Below are 20,408 nucleotides of genomic sequence, written 5' to 3'. Positions count from 1 at the left end.
TTACTACTACTAATTTTGTACTCGATTAAAAAGATATTCATAAAATTTGAATTGTTTCCATTTAATCCAAAACCTGTTCACTTTAACAGCCACGTGTTACTTTTGTCTCCTTTTAGCTTTATTTAATACGAATCTGGACTGTTATAAAATCTAATACAAATTGCATACAAACCTAAGACTAAATTGAAGAATTCCATACAATCATGAGTCAGGTCTCACAAACCCTCCAACATTATTCAATACAGATAATAACTTTGAAGACTTGACTTACGACGCATTTTGCCAAAATATCCGAACATTAGATTTCTGACTTGGCATACTCGTAGCCATCGAAATTATTCCAAAAATATGAATTATGTAACGATAAGTTGTTTTGATAAATTCAACGGCCAAAATAGATTAACAGAACACACTAATTAATTGAAGCATAATAAGTTAAATTGTTAATGGAATGCGTGAGAAGATTACATTGAATCGAGATTACAAGAGTCAAGACAAGATTCCAGTCAATTTTGCAAGCCATAAAAAATGTCCAAAAATGGCGTCTTCTTTATATCAAGCCACGAGCTTCGAAACTACACACGAAAAGTCTAAGTCACCCCTTTCTTTACAAAGATTGCATCTTTTGCTATCCATCCTTCATTTATACATCCCCTTCACCTAGAGAGAGAGAGAGAGAGGTGGGGGACTAAAAAAAGCTACCACAATCTTGAGAGATTATTGGTATTAGATCTGCTGCTGGTGAATGAGCTTTGCTTCCTCTCTCACAGGAAACAGAGCTGAGCTGCTTTGTGGGTTTCTCCTTTTTGTGCTTATTGTGAATAAGAAAGTTAAAATCGAATCTTGAATTAGGGTTTTGAGCTTGCTGGGCTATCTCAGTCAAGCTCGTATTTATCGAGGGATTTCGATGGGGATTTGCATGAGCAGCCAGATTAAGGCTGAAACTTCATTTCAGAGTGGTACAGGTACATTCAGGCACATCCTTTTTACCTTCCCTCTTTTAATTATCAAATCGAATTCTGGTAAATGAAGATTAGTAGATTATTCAATTTTGAAGCTCCCTCACTCTAAAGCTGAAAGCCATATTTTCGAATTCCATTATGCTCTGCATTTGAGATTTCATCTGAAGCTCAGTTTGTAGAAAATTTATATATTCGAGAAAGAAAAAGAAGATTACACTCCATATTTGGCTATTTCGGAGAAATCAACAACACAGGGGCACTCACTTTTTTTTGCTATTGTATAGATGGAAATGAGTAAATTCAGCTTGTTTTACATATATATGGCTTATTTCGTGCTAAAAGATCTGATTGTGGAGTTCCTAGAAAGGATATGGGAACAGTTAGGTTGATGTTTTGAGTTTTGGTGATAATCTCCTTGAATACTCTTAACATTTTGGCTGTGCTTGGCTGCAGATGGAGGTCTCACTTCCTCTAAAATGGTTAGTGGGGATGGGACAGACTTGAGTAATTTAAGTGCGAAAACTTCTTCAACCTCCGTGCCTCCAACTCCTCGGAGTGAGGATGAAATATTGCAGTCCGCAAACATGAAAAGCTTCACACTCGCTGACCTTAAGGCGGCCACAAGAAATTTCCGCCCTGACAGTGTGATCGGGGAAGGTGGCTTCGGTTCTGTTTTCAAGGGGTGGATCGACGAGCATACGTTTGCAGCAGCTAGGGCTGGCTCTGGTATAGTAATAGCTGTTAAGCGACTAAACCAAGAGGGATGGCAAGGACACACAGAATGGTTGGTATGTACACTTAAGCCTTATTTTCGTATAAGGAAGCAATATTTGTTGTGGGTGTGTTTAGAGATTCTTGAAATTCAGGGAATTCTGCAAATGTATTTGTCTTTCTTGTAAATGTACTTAAAGAGGATAGTTCGTGTTGTTTTGAGCATTAACTTTTATCCTTTCATTTATGTGTGCTTTGACGTTTGCAGGCTGAGATAAACTATTTAGGACAGTTGCGCCATCCTAATCTCGTGAAATTGATTGGTTACTGCTTGGAGGACGACCACAGACTTTTGGTGTACGAGTTCATGCCAAAGGGTAGTATGGAGAATCACCTATTCAGGAGTGAGTGCACCATTACCGAGCAGTGATAACCCTACATCAGTTTTCTACTTTCATTTATCTCTTATGTTCTCGTAAATCTACTGATCGATCGTTTCATGTTAATATTGATCTAGGAGGTTCTTACTTCCAGCCACTATCGTGGAGCCTGAGAATGAAGATTGCTCTTGATGCTGCAAGGGGGCTTGCCTTTCTTCATAGCGACGAAGTGAAAGTGATATATCGGGACTTCAAGACTTCAAATATCCTGCTTGATTCAGTATGTGGTCTCACGACAGTTTTTATTGCTTCTTGGTGAATTTGAGTCGATTAGTTGGTTATTGATGCTGTTTTCTTATCACAGAACTACAACGCTAAACTTTCTGATTTCGGGCTGGCCCGGGACGGGCCAACCGATGATAAGAGTCATGTCTCCACCCGAGTTATGGGAACTTATGGATACGCTGCTCCAGAGTATCTATCCACAGGTAGGGGGATGTTGAAATTGTTTCTCTTTTTATCAATGTATTACTCTAACATAAGCTAACGAACCGATTCCTGTTTGTGGAAAAGGTCATTTAACGGCCAAGAGCGACATATACAGCTTCGGAGTTGTTCTCCTTGAGATTCTATCGGGGAAGAAAGCAATAGACAAGACTCGTCCATCGGGGGAACACAATCTGGTCGAGTGGGCAAAGCCTTACCTCACGAACAAACGTCGAGTCCTTCATGTCCTGGATGCTCGTCTCGAAGGCCAGTACTCGTTGGACCAGGCTACAAAAGCGGCCCAACTCGCTCTTCAATGCCTAGCCATTGAAGCCAGGTCGAGGCCGAATATGGATGAGGTTGTGACGGCTCTGGAGCAGCTCCAGGACTCGAAGGACGCCTCGAAAAACGACCGGAAACACCACCAATTGAAGATACGTTCGCAGACAAACAGTGAACCTAAAACGTGCAAGACCAGTGCTCAAGAAACACGGAAGGCGACCGCCTATCCGAGGCCATCGGCCTTTGTATGAGGCATCAGCACCGGGCTGTTTCTACTCGATGGAGTTTGTTTTAGACTGTACAGTCGTGTGTTGTTATAGATTTTGTGATGCATGTGTTTGTATTGTAATCCTATTTGAGTTCTATGATCAGTTTTCATGGAATCTGGAAATTGTTGTTGTAATCTTTGGCGAGGTAAGAACTGAATTTTTGATTGGGTGGAAAAAGAAAAAGCAGTGAAATGTGTTGCTCATTTTTTATAAGAATGTTGTTTTGTACAGTGGGAGTACATATTCTACTACTATTCACTAAGGAAGTCCAATAGTATTACTTGTTTTTTCATCAATTATTCTAAAATAAAAAAGAAAATTAAATAAATAAATCGAAATGAAGGAAGATTGTAACGATTATTAGGATAAATAAAATTATATTGTTGGAAATTAGTTTTGGAGTGTTTTTTGGAATGAAATACTCCGAAGGAGGCTTCAGCCGAATATAATCAGATGGCCATAGCCCCCCTTTACTCTTTATAAACACTTAATTAATTATAACATGTAGTAGTAAAACTAAGAAGCCTAGAAAATTGATAAGGGATAAATTCTTAATCTAGAGTAAAGATTCACATTTCTAAGATTGCGGTCTGCGGAGGTCATAGGGTTTAAGGATTGATTAATAATTTAAATCGGATAATACAATACATCCGCAGCGGTGGCGTCCGTCCATCCGTCCGTCCGTGCCGCTGAGCACGAGCTCGTCCGTCCGCCGCTGCGAGCTGTCCGTCCGTGCCAGCGGCACGGCGCTGCTCTTAGCTAAGAGCACGTCCGTGCCGCTGAGCAGCCTTACGTGGCGGCACACGATTGGCCAACGGCAATTTCGTTTCTTTTTGTAATTTTTTTTAAAATTTTGAATTTAATTTAAAAAATCATTTTTTTAATTATAAAAAAAATATTTTCCCACTTTGCAATAAATTATATCCGTTTTCTACACACTTTTAATTTATTTTTCAAATTTTCACCCAAAAAATCACTTTTAATTATGTACTTTTATTTTTTAGAATTTTAATTATGTATTTTTTATTTTTTAGGATTTAATTATGTAATTTTTATATTTTAATATATTTTTATATTGTAGAAATGTTTTTAGTAATTGAAGTATTTAAATTAAATAATAGAATAGTGGGACCCTTGAGCTTGTCCTTGCGGAAGAGCACGGATGTGGGTGTTGTGCTCTTGCCTAAGGACAAGGAGTAAAAGTGGGTCCGGGCCCACCTCCGTGCTCTTATTTAAGAGCACGGATGGGGATACTCTTAGTAGTATTTTTAAATAGAATAAAGGCCAAAATTGGACCTGAACATGTGACCATTTTATCTTTTTGGTCCTAAACTTTATCTTTTGGATTTTTGGTCCTGCACATATGGAAATTTGGTCATTTTGATCCTCCGTCAATAGATCCGTTAAAAACTAACGGTCAACCCGATTTTGACCAAATTAAACTCTTAATTCTGATTTTTAATTCACTAATTAATCTCCTAATTAGTTTAACAAATATCCATTTAAAATTAGAATTAAAAATAATACTAATTGACGGAGATTGGGCTTCGAAGGATAGCTGCCCTAATAAAGCTTCATTTTTGGATGCGGAGAATGATTTGGAGCGGCGGAGTTCAGGGATGAAGGTAGTGGTGGGTTTCAAGGGCTTGGGCTTGGAAGTGGAGGAGAAGAGGGATTTGATTGCGGCGGCGGCGTAAGAGGGGCGGCGAGAGGAGGAAGAAGTGTTGGAGGAGGAGCTGTCGAGGGTTGTGAGTCGCTCGCAGAGACAGGGTGGGCAAAATCCGGTTAATTGCTCGATGTGATATTTATTAAAATAATTAGGAGATTAATTAGTGAATTAAAAATCAGAATTAAGAGTTTAATTTGGTCAAAATCGGGTTGACAGTTAGTTTTTACGGAATTATTGACGGAGGACCAAAATGATCAAATTTCCATATGTGCAGGACCAAAAAATTCAAAAGATAAAGTTTAGGACCAAAAAGATAAAATGGTCATATGTTCAGGACCAATTTTGGCCTTTACTCTTTTAAATAATGGGGCAATAGAGAGTAAAATAAGTGTTATGGCTAGCAATCTAGCATAACCCCATTTAAAATGTTAGAGATCCTGTGTTAGTTTATTCGAAAATCTCCCGCAGTTTTTTTATTATTACAATAGTAGCCTCTGGAAAAAAATGAACTTATACCTTTGTAATGAAAATAAGAAAATTTTATAATTAAATAAATGCACAACCGTTAATATTTTTAAAGAGACAACATGAAAATTGATTGATCCATCCAACATTATGTATTCAAACAAAATTGCTCAGTACTTTATGATGAGTAAATAACATTTTCTCAGAGATATTGAAGGCATCCGTCAACAAATACAGCAGCTTTGAATTGTGTAGGCAGTGATATGGTTGAGCCTTCATCTTTGTGCCATTATATAATGAATTATTACAATATTAAAATGATAACTTGAATTAATGATTTGTATCAAATTTAGCGTCGTACGTTACAAGCATGAAATAAACCAAACATTTATTAATTTTCCAAACACCTTACAACAATAAAGAAAAATAAAAAATTATAAAAAGAAGAAACATTTTTTCTCCTTACCAATATTGTACTACTACATTATAAATTTATAATCAGAAGCTGCGGGCTACATCTATTTTTCCCTGCAGCCGCTTCAGCCTCCACACACTTTACTTCATTTATACTTTCTTCTCCACACATTTCCTAATAATATCTTTCTTCTAGGGGAATAGCGAAAAATAGATAAAGACGGAGGACTCCGTTGCAAATTCCAAGAATTCCCAACCATTTTTAGGGTGGTTTTCAGACCCTGAAATTCTTTCCAGAGAAGGTCTGGCCGAACTGCCAATTAGCGGGCGCCACGTCGAGAGAGGTGGACGAGCGTCGGTCGCTGCCGAAAACTCTGAAGGAGAGGGCCTGGCCCACAAGATTGGCGCTGGATTGCCAGTTTTGCCCCCAGTTACGGCTCATGGCTATCCACTGCATGTTCTTTCCCTTGATGCTCACGCGCACGATATCCCCTGCACCCGCAACGTTGGTGACCAGAACCAGGTTGAAGTAACGGAAGCCGTTGATCGTGAATCTGATGCCTCCTTGCTTCCTGCACGGTATCCTGCAAAACAATAAACAAGTGATTAAATAATTGAGAAATTATTAAAAATTGATGGGAGACATAACGGAAATTGAATGAACAATAACCTCCCCTAAAAAAGGTAGGTACAACCGTACAATGATGCAATGACCAATTTGTACGAGTTAGTTGGGAGGACAATAACTTAAAGTAGTTGTGGGTGTATAGCTTAAAAGGGTATTTTAGTAATTTAGGTATAGAGATGCCGTCCGACACAACAATTTGTGTCAAAATACATTTACAACAACAGCAAATTTCATACACTAGCAAAACTGAGAATCGTCACGGACATGGCAATGTTGCATGTATGCTTACTAGAGGGGCAAAATAGTCCATTCACGTCACCGGAAACCGGAATAATGTAGCAGTAAAAAGTAGGTGGAAGGGATTCTGTTAGTTTAAAACTTAAAAGTAACTACTCCTACCTAGAACCGACTAGTTTATAGCCCAAAAAAAACATTTTTTAGTACTCCAACAAATTAATTATAATTCGAAGCTCATGGAAAAATAAACATATGTAACAAAATTGAATTCTAGGAGTACATTTTTGGGCCAATACTAGAAATCATTAGATTTAGCTGAGGAGAAGTGTGAATATCACAAGACCAAACTATGAAAAAACTTGTTACACTGACAATTATTCACAAAAGCAATACGAAATCACATATGGAACTAAATCATTTTAAGAAACCCTTATATTTTTGAAATTGTAATTAACTAGGCATACCAGGTGTCAAATAAAATTTTTATGTAAGTTTATATAGTTTTCACCTAGAAAACGACATTTCTAATTTAGCAAATAACACTAGTTATGAATGTAATAGTAACATAATAACATGTATGTATAGTAAATAAAAAAGTAGGCAATTAGATTATACCGGCGGAAATTGACGGGAACGATGCCGGCGCGGTACTGCGCGATCTTGAGGAACATAGGCATGGCAAGGTCGAAGTGGGTGCGGGGCGGGTTACACCAGCCGCCGTTATCGTTGGGCAGGGCAAAGTTTGGCGGGCAGAAATTGGTGGCGGTTATGAGGATGGAGGGGTTGCCCGGGTTACAGGACTTGGCGTCCTGCGCCGCGTCGCACTTGATCTCGAAGCACGCCCCGCAGCTCAGCCCGTTGTTGAAGAGCGCCGTGCTCAGCGCCGCCGTGTTGACGCCGTACCCCTGGCTGTACAGGTTGCCGTACCCGCACGCGCCGCCTGCAACATAACAAAATTTGAGGGAACCAAAAATGAAAATAGAAATGAAATGTGCGTAGGTACCCATGGTGCCGGAGGCGTCGCTGCCGCCGTAGAAGGTGGCGTGGGCGGGTTGCCAGGGGGTGCCGGTATAGACGCCGGGGATCCTGGCTTGGGCGGAGGTGAGGAAGCAGAGGATGGTGGCAATGCAGAGGAGAAGAGCTGCCATTTTTGAGCTGGAGAGACCTGGAGGGTTTTGGGGAAGGAGAGGGGGCTACTTATGGTGGAGGGAACAAGGCAACAAGGGTAGGGGCTGTCATTTTTTCGCCTTCATAAATGCCGCCCCCTTTTTATTATATCATCCAAATTGCAATTCTACGGCGTTTCGGTGATTTTTTTAAAAAATTATATTCAAGGAGTAAGGATATTCGTTTATTAATTGGAATCGGGTCAATTTTGTTTATCACTGAACTCGGTCAATTTTGATTAATGGAGGTTGGAATTTATTCCAATTTCGGTATGTCCTCATTAATGAGAGTATAGTTATTGTTAAAAAGTTTGATTAGACTCATAAGTTTCTGAAATGAATGATAAAATGGCAACTCCTAATATTTGACTCACATTGAATTCGCGCAAACATATAAACTTATTATTCATATATGGACTAATGTACAAAATGCGCACAAAATATACCACTAATCCTTCTCTCCAAAATATACCACTACAGAGGTGGACTACTTTTTTTTAGACACTATTTAGAAAAAAAGTAGTACTAACTGGAGCAAAATATTTTAGGAAAGAGATAAAGCAGAGAGTAAAATGAGAATAAAGTATTAGAGCTAAAGGAAAGAGATAAAGCAGAGGGTTAAATGAGAATAAAGTATTAGAGCTAAAAGTAAGAATGAGTAAATATTTTTTATTTTTAACAAAAATGAAAAGGACCGACTTATAATAGGATAGTCAGAAAAGAAATATGACTCACGCGTCCCCTTATTGTGTGTGATCCTAACTATGTAAGAAAATGTGATACAAAGACGTTATTTATGTGACAAATAACAAATGTATAGCACGAGATTAATGACATAAATATAATCGAAGCGATGACACAATATTCAAATGGCCATGGCCTCTCAAATATTCTACATATTCTATTATAAGGGGGAGTGATCAATTGCTAACTCATTATTTAATTGCTAACTACAACTAATTTAAGGTCATAGGATTTTGGATGAAAATGTCAATATAGTGTTTCGAAAATATCAACACAATGCTTTGAGAATGTCAACACAATGTTTTATGAATGTTAACTCATGGCTTATATTGACATTCTACATGTATTATATTGACATATTTTATATAGTATGTTGACATTTTCTGCTATACGAAAAAATTAAAAAAAAAAATTGAATTCTTTTTCAAATTTTGACGTCGGAACATATGCATGTAGGATATCGTTGGAATCCTTATAAAATTATCTTTAATTTGATATATGTTATATGATAAAGTTTTGGGATTTCTTTTAAAAGTTAGTTGTAACTAATTTTGTAGTTAATTGACATTAATACCTCTATTGATATTTTTTGGAATTAATTATATGGCTTTATTGACGTTTTTGTTGATCGTATTGACATTTCGGGATTGATAATCTATGCCCTTAATAATTTGAATATCTCATGGCTACTATTATTTAATTATAATTAAAAATATGTGTTGAGTTAGCAATATAACACTCCCCTATGATAAGATCATATTTTAACTTAAGAAAAATTACATTCTGTATACTCAACGCGGCGTAGAAGAACAATTTTAACCAATAAAACCACCATGATTCAGTTCGAAAACTTTTATTGTGGTAGTCGATTTTTTTGTGTAGACAACTAAGAGCATTAATAACAATGATTTCCAAATTTATTAAATCTAACCAACCCAAATTAAGTTCCAAAAACAAAGAACGCGCAAGGTAATAAATTTTACTGAAAATGGGCCCATCTCGTTAATACTGAAATTTTAACAATTGTTTTACAAATTAAATTGATTCACCTGAGTATTAGATTAATCGGATTAGGCAGCACTACATTTACTCTCCACCAATCACAACTGTTTGCTGCCTTTGCGAAAAAGGAAAGCCATCAATACACCCGGCTTAATTCACATTTCCTCTGCCCTTTCTTAGGGGAAACAATGTATATTGAAATATAATAGTAATATGTTCCTCACTAAAATACTTATATTGGTTTTTAAGAAATAATAATAATAATAATTAATTCATGTAATATACTATGTTCCACCCCGTCCCTTCAAACTTCAAACTAATATTCCTTTTATAATAGTACTATTTATTATTATCCATGCACACTGCAAGCCTGCACGTATGTGATAATTGAATTTGGTATGACGAAATATTTTACGTAAAACAAAACGCAATAATGAAATCCAACTGATTTCATAAACCGTGAATACTATATATAATCGTGTGTCGCAAATAATACGAAAATAGCGTCACATCAACTGCATTGCAGAAAATCATGTGCACTCAAATGCCTAGGGATTTTAAAAAATTACTAATGTATGGTATAGTATATAAATAAAAAAAATGGAGTTCAATTTGGTACTACTTTAATTTGGAAGCTCCAACTATATGATAAGCCCACTCCACATGCGAACCGACGATATGATCAATTCTCAAAATTACTATTGTGCCCCGTCGATTCTCATTCTCAAACTGCCCATGTGCTGCTTTTATTTACTGGTCAAATTGGTAATTAAGTATTGTTCATCAATATAGTATCATTATTACTATGATTTAACCTCGAAATACGCTAGAAAGGCCAACTTATTGAATAGTAGTAATTGCTTTAAAAAAATACTAGCAATTTTAATCTTAGACAAATCGTATACATCATTACAATCATAGGGCTGTATCGATTTGTAGCAAAATATGCATGTTTGAAAGTAATTATAGGATCGAAAGTTAATGTGACGATGTTTCTTCCACGCAAGCGTTCAAATATTTATGATTTTTCTATATTACTACAAATGAACGTATTACTATGTAATAATACTTAAAAGTAAGTCGAAAATAAAAAATTGGGTGGTGCTAGTTGATTACTTGATTATATGTATTTATTACTAAATTATCAGTATTAGGAAAATAACTCGATCTAATGACCGTTTGTGGAATTCATATTTGTTATTCTTTGCCACAAGAATATTTATAGCGCGTTCATCTCATTATTAAACCGCCACTAATTGAATTTTGCAAGATCTAGTGTATGTTTTGGTCGTGTATTTTATTTTATTAATTTATACAGCTTATAACAATAAAAATCATACTAATAATGATAATATTCAGAGAATACATTTTGCGAGGTGTAGTATTATATACTCCCTATTTATTTTTTAAATATTAGTACTAACTTTTCTATAATCTATTCAATTTATGTAGTAGTATTAGTAATTAATTTTAAGGCCAAGTGCCACGAATGTTAATTTCGTTTTATAGCGATGTATTATATGAGACCTAACTATCTCTTATCACTAAATAGAGTATAGTTTTGGACCTACAATGTTATCTCTAATTAAGTATAGACAAAAAGAGAGAATATGGTTTATTTGGAAGCATAATTTCCACTATAATCAATTTGCCCATGGTTGTACTCAACCATCAAAATCCAATTATACCCAATTATATTAGGCGTAATGAAGAGACATTAATGTGGTACACTCGAATGGCCACACATTTTTTTCTACTATAATTCAAATTCAAAGTTGACAAATAGTCAAATACTATGTTGCATTTATTTTAATTCTAATACCTCAAAATTAATATCCACGGCATTAATTCTACAAATCATTTTAAAAAATAGAGTTCGATTAATTCACTTTTTTTACAACTTCAGAAACATGAATAAATAACAAACCATGCTTTGATAATTTACATAATTTGCAATATTAATAGAAAATTTCAAGACATTAAAATGAAACGAAATATACAAAACAAAATAAGACATAATGAAGTTAGATTGGTGAAATAAAAATGGTGGTGATACCGTTGGGGATGGTGGAAGAGCATTTAAAATAGGCAGGCGGATCTAAACAGGCAAAAAAAGATGATATTGGCAAGATTTGATGAGTCATTCTATTTAAATTTACAAAATTCATTGGCCATGCTAACACATGTGAACTGCCCACCAAATTTGCTCCAACCCCTATCCTTCCCTCCACGTTTACACATGTGAATGTGTATGTCACCCCCTATTCTAAAATAAAATTGTTCTCATTTTGCAATAATCCATTTATAATCTCATACATTAAATACATGATGACACGTTATACTATATTTTAGTATGAAAAAGAAAAAACTATCTTTTGCTATTTTTGGTTAAAATTATCTTTTGACACACGAAGGGTTCATTTCATATCAATGCTATTTTTGGTTAAAAGTATCGAATTACATTTTTTGTTAATTTACTCATTTAGTACTACATTTTTGGTCAAATTCATGGAGATCCAGATCATTGTTTGTTATAGTTTTGTTTGTAGTTTACACATGCTTTTTTTTGTGTGTGTGTGAGAAAATACAAAAATTACTTATTAATCTCAAACTGATCGATTTTATGGTCAATGAGTGCAAGTGTGCCACTTGAGTTACTATCAGCTAATGATTATCACATGCAGGAGTCAGAATTTTCAAATTATAGAGAATAATTATAAAGATAAAGTGGTAAGTAAGCAAGAATTAGAAAACAAAATGATGTATACACAATATTTTATTGTTTACGGCTTTGACCATTCGAGAGTACGTTATCTAGTGATCAAATCACAAGCTAATATGCAACTATATTGTTAATGTTAGTTTCTTCATACACAATGTATGTATATTGTACGTATTACTACTAATTTATAGGACAAAATGAGTATATTTCACTTTCTTAATAGTAAAAAGTAACGAGGACCAAAGATTTTCTAGTAAACATATTGAATCAAATGATAAAAATAATACGACTTTGGTATATATCCTAAAATAACAATCTATCTTACTATCTTAGTATATAATGGATTAGTGATTATATTATCCTATATTGTTTTTAAAAATATAGGCGTTTCATTATATAAACAAAATTATAATTGAAAAATGAAAAATGGAGTACTAATTTCTTCATTCCTTTGGAACAAATTTGATTCGATGGAGGCTGCATGTACTTTGATTCCCAATGTCTCCGTACCACTTCATTAGCAAAAATATACTGTATTATTTTACCATTATTTTGACAACTATTTTAAATTAGTGGCCGGTGATATATTATTTTTGTAATTAATACACTATTTTACAATAACTTGAAGTTGACTTTAGTCAGAATTTACCTTATTAATATGTGCTCGTTATCATTCGCTATAAAATACAGAATGCGGAGTCTGGGCCATCGATTGGTAATTCAATTCGAAGTATCCCCAATAAAAAATAATGTCAAGTACAAGCCTCTCCAATTTTTATTTTTATTTTTTTATTTTAGTTCAACATTCAGGTGTTGGTACCATACAAATACATACTCCACTTATCTGTTCAAAGAGTGTACTACAAAAACAATTCATAGACAATTGAATAATCGTGAATTTTAATATCGTAGATAGTCCTTAGACATATATAAGTATTACATATATAGTTTGTGTTAAAATGACAATCCCTCTTAAAGTGACACCGTGACACCACTTATACAACAATATTATAAACGTTACACAACAATATTACAAACACTACACAACAATCTATAGATTGTTGTATAGCGTGTCGGATATTGCTGGACAAGAAAAATTGCTGGATAAAAACCAACAAATTGCTGGCTGTCTTTTTCGGATTTTTTTTAATTTTTTTTGCTACGTGGCAGCTTATTATTCGTCCACATGTATAAATGATTGGCTAGAAATGGTGGCATGATGTTATTTTAAGGGGTGGTGGCATCCTATACAAGTATTACATTTACATTATCTCATTATCTATTTTTCTTCGAATATCACATTCATTGTTTCTCTTTCATTCTCTCTTCACCATTTATCTTACCCTCTCTCTCCCTGCATCTCATCTACAATATCCATTTTTTGAACATATGGGCTCAATGTTATTTATTTTTCAATAATCACTATAAGTTGTTACAAGGGGCATATTAAATAGTCATATTTCAAACAAGTAGTGTCACTATTGTAATTCTTGACTTTGTGATTTATTTGATCGGTCAAAATTGAATGAAATCTGTTTGTATATATATATTTTTCTCTTCATGTTAAATCTTTTATATGTAAGTGGCTTCGACCAATCCATGTCGTCGCCCAGTAGTAAGCTTCCCTCCATTTAAAACTTCGACACGTTTGATTAATTCTTACACATAGACATAGGAGACATAGGGGTGTTCGGTTGCCAAAATTAAATCTCATAATTAAATATGTATCATGTTTGGTTCATAAGATTGAACCCTACAATTTAATCCTAGATGGATAGTCTCATAATAATTAGTCATAGTCTCCCCTCTCCAACTAAAATAATCCCACAACTTAATTCTAGATGAATAGTCTCATGATTATTAGTCATGGCAACCGAATGCCACCATATATAGTTGTATAGGAGTACTATCATTTAGTTCAATGCTTTCAAAAAATAGATAATTAATACTCCGTATACGTTGTTTCGAGATTAATATGGAAAACCCAAGTGATTACTTTGATTTTCTGAAATGCAGGAAATACGTTGATATAAAAGTGAATCTCATTTATACAAGATGAAAATCGAATTAAAGAGCACTACAAACATAATAGTGAGACATCGCGTCACCTATTTTAGTAGTATCACTAAATTAAATTTGCAAAAATAACTGCACACACATTGTTCGAAATTTCTCCATAAATCCATAGCTACATTCATATATATACTTTGTGCCTTGGACAGGACCGCAACACGTGATATATATATCTTGCATATTTATAACTACTAATATGCATTTAATATAAATAATGTTTTGATCTCGTATTTTGTTAGAGAGCGCCCGCCCTTCGTGCGCTGCGGAAAACGTGTAATTATGAGACATGTCACGCGATTTTCTTATGCTCAAGGCCATTCACAATGGAGTCGTCCTAGACACTGCTCCATTGCACGGAGATGCGGCCAACCGTTCTACCTCCTTGTGGTGTGAAGTCGGGCCCAGAGGCAGTTCTCCGCAGGCGACAATAATAATTTGATTTGTTTATTAAATTATTTTTAATATTCTAAATTTATATCTAAATACACTCATTTCTTATTCATTTTACACCCGTTTTATCATAATTCCCAAAAAAAATCGAGATTTTTAATGGAATAACTGATTTTCTACTTATTTTAGGGTTCATGAGAGAGAGATTGCGGCGCCCTATAGAATGACTCAAAAATTAGGGGACGGATGCTACCAAGTCTGTTATAAATTGTCAGAAAATTATGTCTGTGTAATTGGATCTCTATTATTTTAATTCATGGTCTATGATTGAATAGCAAATTGAATGGCTCGATATGCGAATCTACTTTGCTTTAATAAATATTTAGGGCTTATTATTGAATTATTGTCCCAATTTGTATATATATAGTAGTGACTTCATGTTCCAAAATTATAAAATTTATAAATATAATTTGTAGTACTACTATTTATTTGTGTTATACATTTAATTATCCGCATTAAATTTAGCGGCCATCTGAATCAAGTTCTTGATGTTTTTTTTTTAAAAAAAGTTTAAAATCTTTAAATTTATTACATTCATCAGTAGAAAAAAGGAAGATTATAATTTTGAAAGGGACAAAAGAAGAATAGAGAACAAATCCCTTGTGAGACTGGCGGAATAATTTCAGCTGTTTTGTAATCTTTCAACAAATGGAAACAACTTACAAAATTTAAAAGTATCCATTTGATAAAAGTTGAAGCTCAACTTTGCCGCCCAACAAGGTAAAAACTTGATACGAATAGAACAAGTTCATGGACAATAATTGATTGAAAATTCGATATAATGCTACAAGTATAATCTATTAATTAAAAGAAATTATTAATGAGACCTAATTTAAGAGACAAAGATATTACGAGACATCATAAAATTGTCTCATAAAATATCTTAGAAAGATGTATTGAGTTCAAACTTCAAATCATGTATGCGCGGAGTTATTGGATGCCAACTTCATGTGCTCGAATAACACAACACTCTCCTTAGCAGGGACGGATCTATATTAGCTTCACAAGGAGCAAATGCCCCACCTCAAAAAAAAACATTTATATTATTTTGATGATTAATTTTAAATTTTTTTGAAATATCCTTTATATATGCCCCTTCTCTAATCCTTAAAATATCCTTCTATATATTTTTGGCCCATCTCTATAGAATTCTTGGCTTCGTCCTTGCTCCTTAGTGAAAGGTCTTGGGTTTAAATCTTGTCTCCGTGTGATACTATACATTTCGGTGTAAAAACTAAAAAAATGAAGGAACATATATGTAATTTCAATCTAGGCTATATTATATAGCCGTTCCGTCGTAGGTATAAATGTATAATAGCAGTTGTTCTTATTAACTACACAAGTGTGTTTTTGTTGCATTCTCTATTATTGGAAGAGCAAATTAATTGTAACTGGGATTTCTGAATTCAACGACTACTTGCATATTTCAAAATAAATTTGTTGCGACCACAACATGTCACATTGTCGAAATTCAATACTCTCCACTACTTAATGCCATTGGGTTTAGCTAGTACACCGAGAATCACTAGTTTTTAAAACTAATTTTTATGCTCTGCAAATTGCTAAACTTAATTATGATATAAAAATTCTGATGGAAAACATTTTTTTGCATTGGGTTTAACGTATATAGATAGAAGGGAGTGATGAATTGCTAACTAATTAGCAATCTCAAACTAAGACTAATTAGTCATTAGATTAGAAGATCCAGTGGTTGAAATAATGCCACATTAATTATATTTAAATTAAGAAAATTAATAAATAAAATTAGAGGGTATTAACGTCAATTCTCTCTCATTAAAATCATCTTAAAACTTTAAATTTACGTAACTCTCTCGATTTAAAATATTTTTTCGCAAAAAATATATCAAATTAAAGATAATTTTTTAAGGATTCCAACGAGATCTCAATTGCATATGTTCCGACGATGTTCGGATGATGAAATTTGATATTTTTTATTTTAGTTTTCGTAAATGTTGATAACAAGATTTTTATCAACAAATACATCAAAAAATCTCAATAAAATCATGTAAAAATCTCAATAAAATCATGTAGAAATCTCAATAAATATGTGTTGATATTTTCTTGTACTAGTGTTGATATTCTTATGTCATATTGTTGATATTTGTTGTTGATATAAAAAAACAATCACGAAAATTATCATATGATAACATAATGACAATATTACCCTTTTGTTGATATTTTATCTACTATTTATTGAGATTCGTAAGATTTAATCTCATCCACTCATTTTGAAATCTAAGTGTGGAGATTTGGTCTTGATTTTGGATTAGGGTGCTATAAGCATTAGAATAGGGGTGTGCATTCGGGTTTCGGTTCGGTTTTTCGCCCAAACCGAACCGAACCCGAAAAACCGAATTTAGGCTAAAATTGAAACCGAACCGAACCGAAAAACCGAAAAATCGAACACCGAAAAATCGAAAACCGAACTTAAAAAACCGAACCAAACCGAAAAAACCGAAAATTCAAAACAAAACCGAAAAACCGAAAAAAAATAGTATGTTTTAATATATCTAATTTATTTTATTTTATTTATACTAATAGAATATAAATATATATAATATAAAATTAATATAATATATATAATATTTATTATATAAAAATATATTAGAAGAATATATATTATATATATGGTATAATATACTAAATTAATAGGATAAAAATATATAATAATATATTTAAAATATAATTCGATTTTTCGGTTTTTTTTTTTCCGCCCAAACCGAATCGAACCGAAAAACCAAAATTTTTGTATTTTTAAAACCGAACCGAACCGAAAAACCGAACCGAATTTCAAAATTTTGGTTTGGTTCGGTTCGGATATTCGGTTTTCGGTTATTTTGCTCACCCCTACATTAGAATATGACCCGATAGATCGAAATTAAAAGGATATTCTATATATCTTATATGAGCACTATTCTCTTTAATTTGCATTGTCCGTAGTTTATTATTCATTTGATAAATTCTACTAATACCTTATAAATTACTCTTGACATCATTAATTTATAAGAAGAAATATAAAAATCCAAGCTAAATTTATTATGTTATTCATTTTTGGAAGTCACAGACAAAATGAATTTTGTAGCTTGTGCAATTTGTGACATCAATAATTTAATTCTAATACATTAAAAATTTGTGACATTTGTGACAGCACTACTTTTTTATTAGTGGCAAAAGAAGGTATATTCAAAATTTTCCAGTAATACAAAAATGATGTGGTATGAAAAAAATTTCTCCATTCACTTTACAAAAAACTAGCCTAAGACCAAATAACATTGTATAGCACTCGCGGATACATCTATTGGTGTATGGCTTAAAGCCCCTAGCACATATATTTTTTACAATATCATATGTTGTCCTTAAGCAGACCATTTTTCAGATAAGGAAGCTGAAACAAGAGAAGTAGAAGAAAAATTGTTGCAAAAGATTAATTTGAGAGAAAGAAAATATCAAAGGTGAAGAATAAAAAGTAAAAGAGAAAAATCAAAAAATTATCTTACATATTTATAATTTTATTTCAATTACTGATTTTAAAATATACTACTACTGACATAATTATTGTGAGCAGGCTGTTGTACTGATGTTGTCACATTGATATAGATATTGATATCAAAATGTTACACGTCAGGTTTTCTTGAAGTGTGGAAAATATTCGTGCAAGCCAAAAATATGCTAGAAGAGCATCCGCAATGGTCGGCTAGCGATCGGCTAGCCGATGCGTCGCGCTAGCCGATCGGCTAGCCGAACCATTGCAACCGGCGAGGGCGATTTCGGCGAGCGGATCGGCGTGGGCTGGCCGATCGCTCGTCGCTGGCCGAAGCGCTAGCCGATCGGCTAGCCGCCATTGTGGAGGCCCGATCGGCCAGCGCCGATTTTCGTTTTTTTTTTTTTTTAAATCATATATAAACGCGATTTTCGTTTCATTTTCATTTGCACCACTTGTTTTAACGAGTTTTCTATCTCTCTAACTTTCTGTACAAGAGCATCATCGAACGATGAGTAACGCGGGTGGTAGCGGTAGTGGTAGCGGTAGTGGTAGTGGTGTGGATCCTGAGGAGTACGAACGGAGGATGAACGAGGCTATGGAGGCCTACATGAACCGCGGGATGGAGCGGTACATGCGTATGGTGGAACAGCAGGCGATACCTCGCCCTCCACGAGTTGTCCACCACCGAGCAGTGATTGATCGGGATCACGTAGCTGCACATCAGCGGCTGTACGAGGACTACTTTGCAGAGTACCCGCGGTTTCCCGCCAACATGTTCCGGCGGCGTTTTAGAATGCGCAGGGAGTTGTTTATGCGCATCGTTGGGGCATTGGAGCGTCAATATCTGTGTTTCCGCTTCAGGCACGATGCGGCTGGCAGACCCGGCCACACCCCTATCCAAAAGTGCACGGCGGCAGTCAGGCAGTTGGCCTACGGAGGCGCGGCAGACATGTGGGATGAGTACCTCCACATCGGTGAGTCGTCAGCCCTGAAATGTCTGAAGGAGTTCTGTGGGGGCGTGATCAGCATTTTCGGTGAGCAGTACCTTCGAAGCCCTACTCCCGAAGATTGTCAGAATTTGATGCAGATGCACGGGGAGAAGCATGGGTTCCCGGGGATGTTAGGCAGCATAGACTGTATGCATTGGGAGTGGAAGAACTGTCCGACTGCCTGGAGGGGGGCCTACACGACCGGCTACAAGTCAAAGAACCCCACGATAATCCTCGAGGCCGTAGCTGATTACCGGCTGTGGATCTGGCATGCGTATTTTGGGGTAGCCGGGTCGAACAACGACCTCAACGTCCTGAACTCGTCTCCCCTCTTCAACGAGAAGTGCCAGGGCGTGGGTCCAGCCGTCTCTTTTGTGGCCAACGACAACCGGCATGATATGGGCTACTACTTGGCGGATGGGATATACCCTCGGTGGCCGGTCTTTGTGAAGACGATCCGACAAACAAGTGATGAAAAGAAGGCCTACTTTGCGCAACGACAGGAGTCGGCGCGCAAGGACGTGGAGCGCGCATTTGGTGTGCTCCAGTCTCGATGGGCGGCAATTAAGGGCCCAACGCGTTTGTGGGATGTCGGATGCGTTTCCGAGATAATGTACGCCTGCATTATCCTGCACAACATGATCGTCGAAGACGAAGGCGTACAGCTGACTAGTTGGGTCAGTGACGATGAAGCCGGTCCAAGCCACGGAACGGCCACCCCTAGTGTACGACAGGGGGTACCTCTCAATGAAGCCGGCCGACTCAAGGAATTTGCCAACATGCGCCAAGTGGATGCTCATATTCAACTCCAAAAGGATATAATTGAAGAGTTGTGGGCACGGAGGATTGCACGGCGATAGTTTTTTCTCTTTATTATGCATGTAATTTTTTTTTATCTATGTAACTTTTTTAAATGCAATTAGTGAATTTTTCCGTATATGTGTCGTAAATTTAATTCCGTATTTTAATCGTAATTTTAATTCCGTAAATGTAGTATATTTTGAATTATTTTTATTGCGGCTGGACTATGGCTGGCCTAAATCTGATGTGGCAGGTGGTTTTTTTAGTGTTGCTGACGTGGCAGGGGAGAGAATGGCTGGCCTATGGCTGGCCTAAGCACCATTGCGGATGCTCGAAATCAATTGTTATATCATCACAAAAAATAATAAAGCTTGTCAAATATCAAGTAAAAAAGATTAAAAATTATTTGCACATTATAGAATTCCAAACCCATCACCATCCACTACTACTACT

The 20,408-nt window shown here is 35.3% G+C and overlaps 2 protein-coding genes across 2 annotated transcripts; one reads left to right on the top strand and one right to left on the bottom strand.

Moving 5' to 3' along the window:
- The first annotated feature begins 573 nt into the window (after positions 1-573).
- LOC125223411 (receptor-like cytoplasmic kinase 176) lies at positions 574-3,306 on the top strand. Its single transcript, XM_048126546.2, has 6 exons — positions 574-965; positions 1,416-1,750; positions 1,942-2,077; positions 2,191-2,333; positions 2,418-2,541; positions 2,627-3,306. The coding sequence occupies exons 1-6, from the start codon at positions 908-910 to the stop codon at positions 3,070-3,072; spliced, it is 1,242 nt and encodes a 413-aa protein (XP_047982503.1). The 5' UTR covers positions 574-907; the 3' UTR covers positions 3,073-3,306.
- A 2,289-nt stretch (positions 3,307-5,595) lies between these two features.
- LOC125223412 (expansin-A6-like) lies at positions 5,596-7,687 on the bottom strand. Its single transcript, XM_048126547.2, has 3 exons — positions 7,507-7,687; positions 7,119-7,443; positions 5,596-6,222 (listed from the first exon to the last, which is right to left on the bottom strand). The coding sequence occupies exons 1-3, from the start codon at positions 7,649-7,651 to the stop codon at positions 5,913-5,915; spliced, it is 780 nt and encodes a 259-aa protein (XP_047982504.1). The 5' UTR covers positions 7,652-7,687; the 3' UTR covers positions 5,596-5,912.
- Between the last annotated feature and the right edge of the window lie 12,721 nt (positions 7,688-20,408).

Source organism: Salvia hispanica, chromosome 1 (assembly GCF_029641045.1).
Source record: "Salvia hispanica isolate PSC_SH4W2 chromosome 1, Shi_PSC_v1, whole genome shotgun sequence".
Classification (NCBI taxonomy): Eukaryota; Viridiplantae; Streptophyta; class Magnoliopsida; order Lamiales; family Lamiaceae; genus Salvia; species Salvia hispanica.
Note: the sequence above shows the minus strand (reverse complement) of the source record. Positions and strands in the feature narration are given on the sequence as shown.

What these genes read in the sequence shown, in the direction of transcription:
- LOC125223411 (XM_048126546.2), top strand. Translation starts at nt 908, where the DNA reads ATGGGGATTTGCATGAGCAGCCAGATTAAGGCTGAAACTTCATTTCAG. An exon ending in GGAGAATCACCTATTCAGGA is followed by an intron (nt 2,078 to 2,190) that starts GTGAGTGCACCA and finishes ATATTGATCTAG; the next exon opens with GAGGTTCTTACTTCCAGCCA. An exon ending in TCCAGAGTATCTATCCACAG is followed by an intron (nt 2,542 to 2,626) that starts GTAGGGGGATGT and finishes TTTGTGGAAAAG; the next exon opens with GTCATTTAACGGCCAAGAGC.
- LOC125223412 (XM_048126547.2), bottom strand. Translation starts at nt 7,651, where the DNA reads ATGGCAGCTCTTCTCCTCTGCATTGCCACCATCCTCTGCTTCCTCACC. An exon ending in CGACGCCTCCGGCACCATGG is followed by an intron (nt 7,444 to 7,506) that starts GTACCTACGCAC and finishes GTTATGTTGCAG; the next exon opens with GCGGCGCGTGCGGGTACGGC. An exon ending in GTTCCCGTCAATTTCCGCCG is followed by an intron (nt 6,223 to 7,118) that starts GTATAATCTAAT and finishes ATTGTTTTGCAG; the next exon opens with GATACCGTGCAGGAAGCAAG.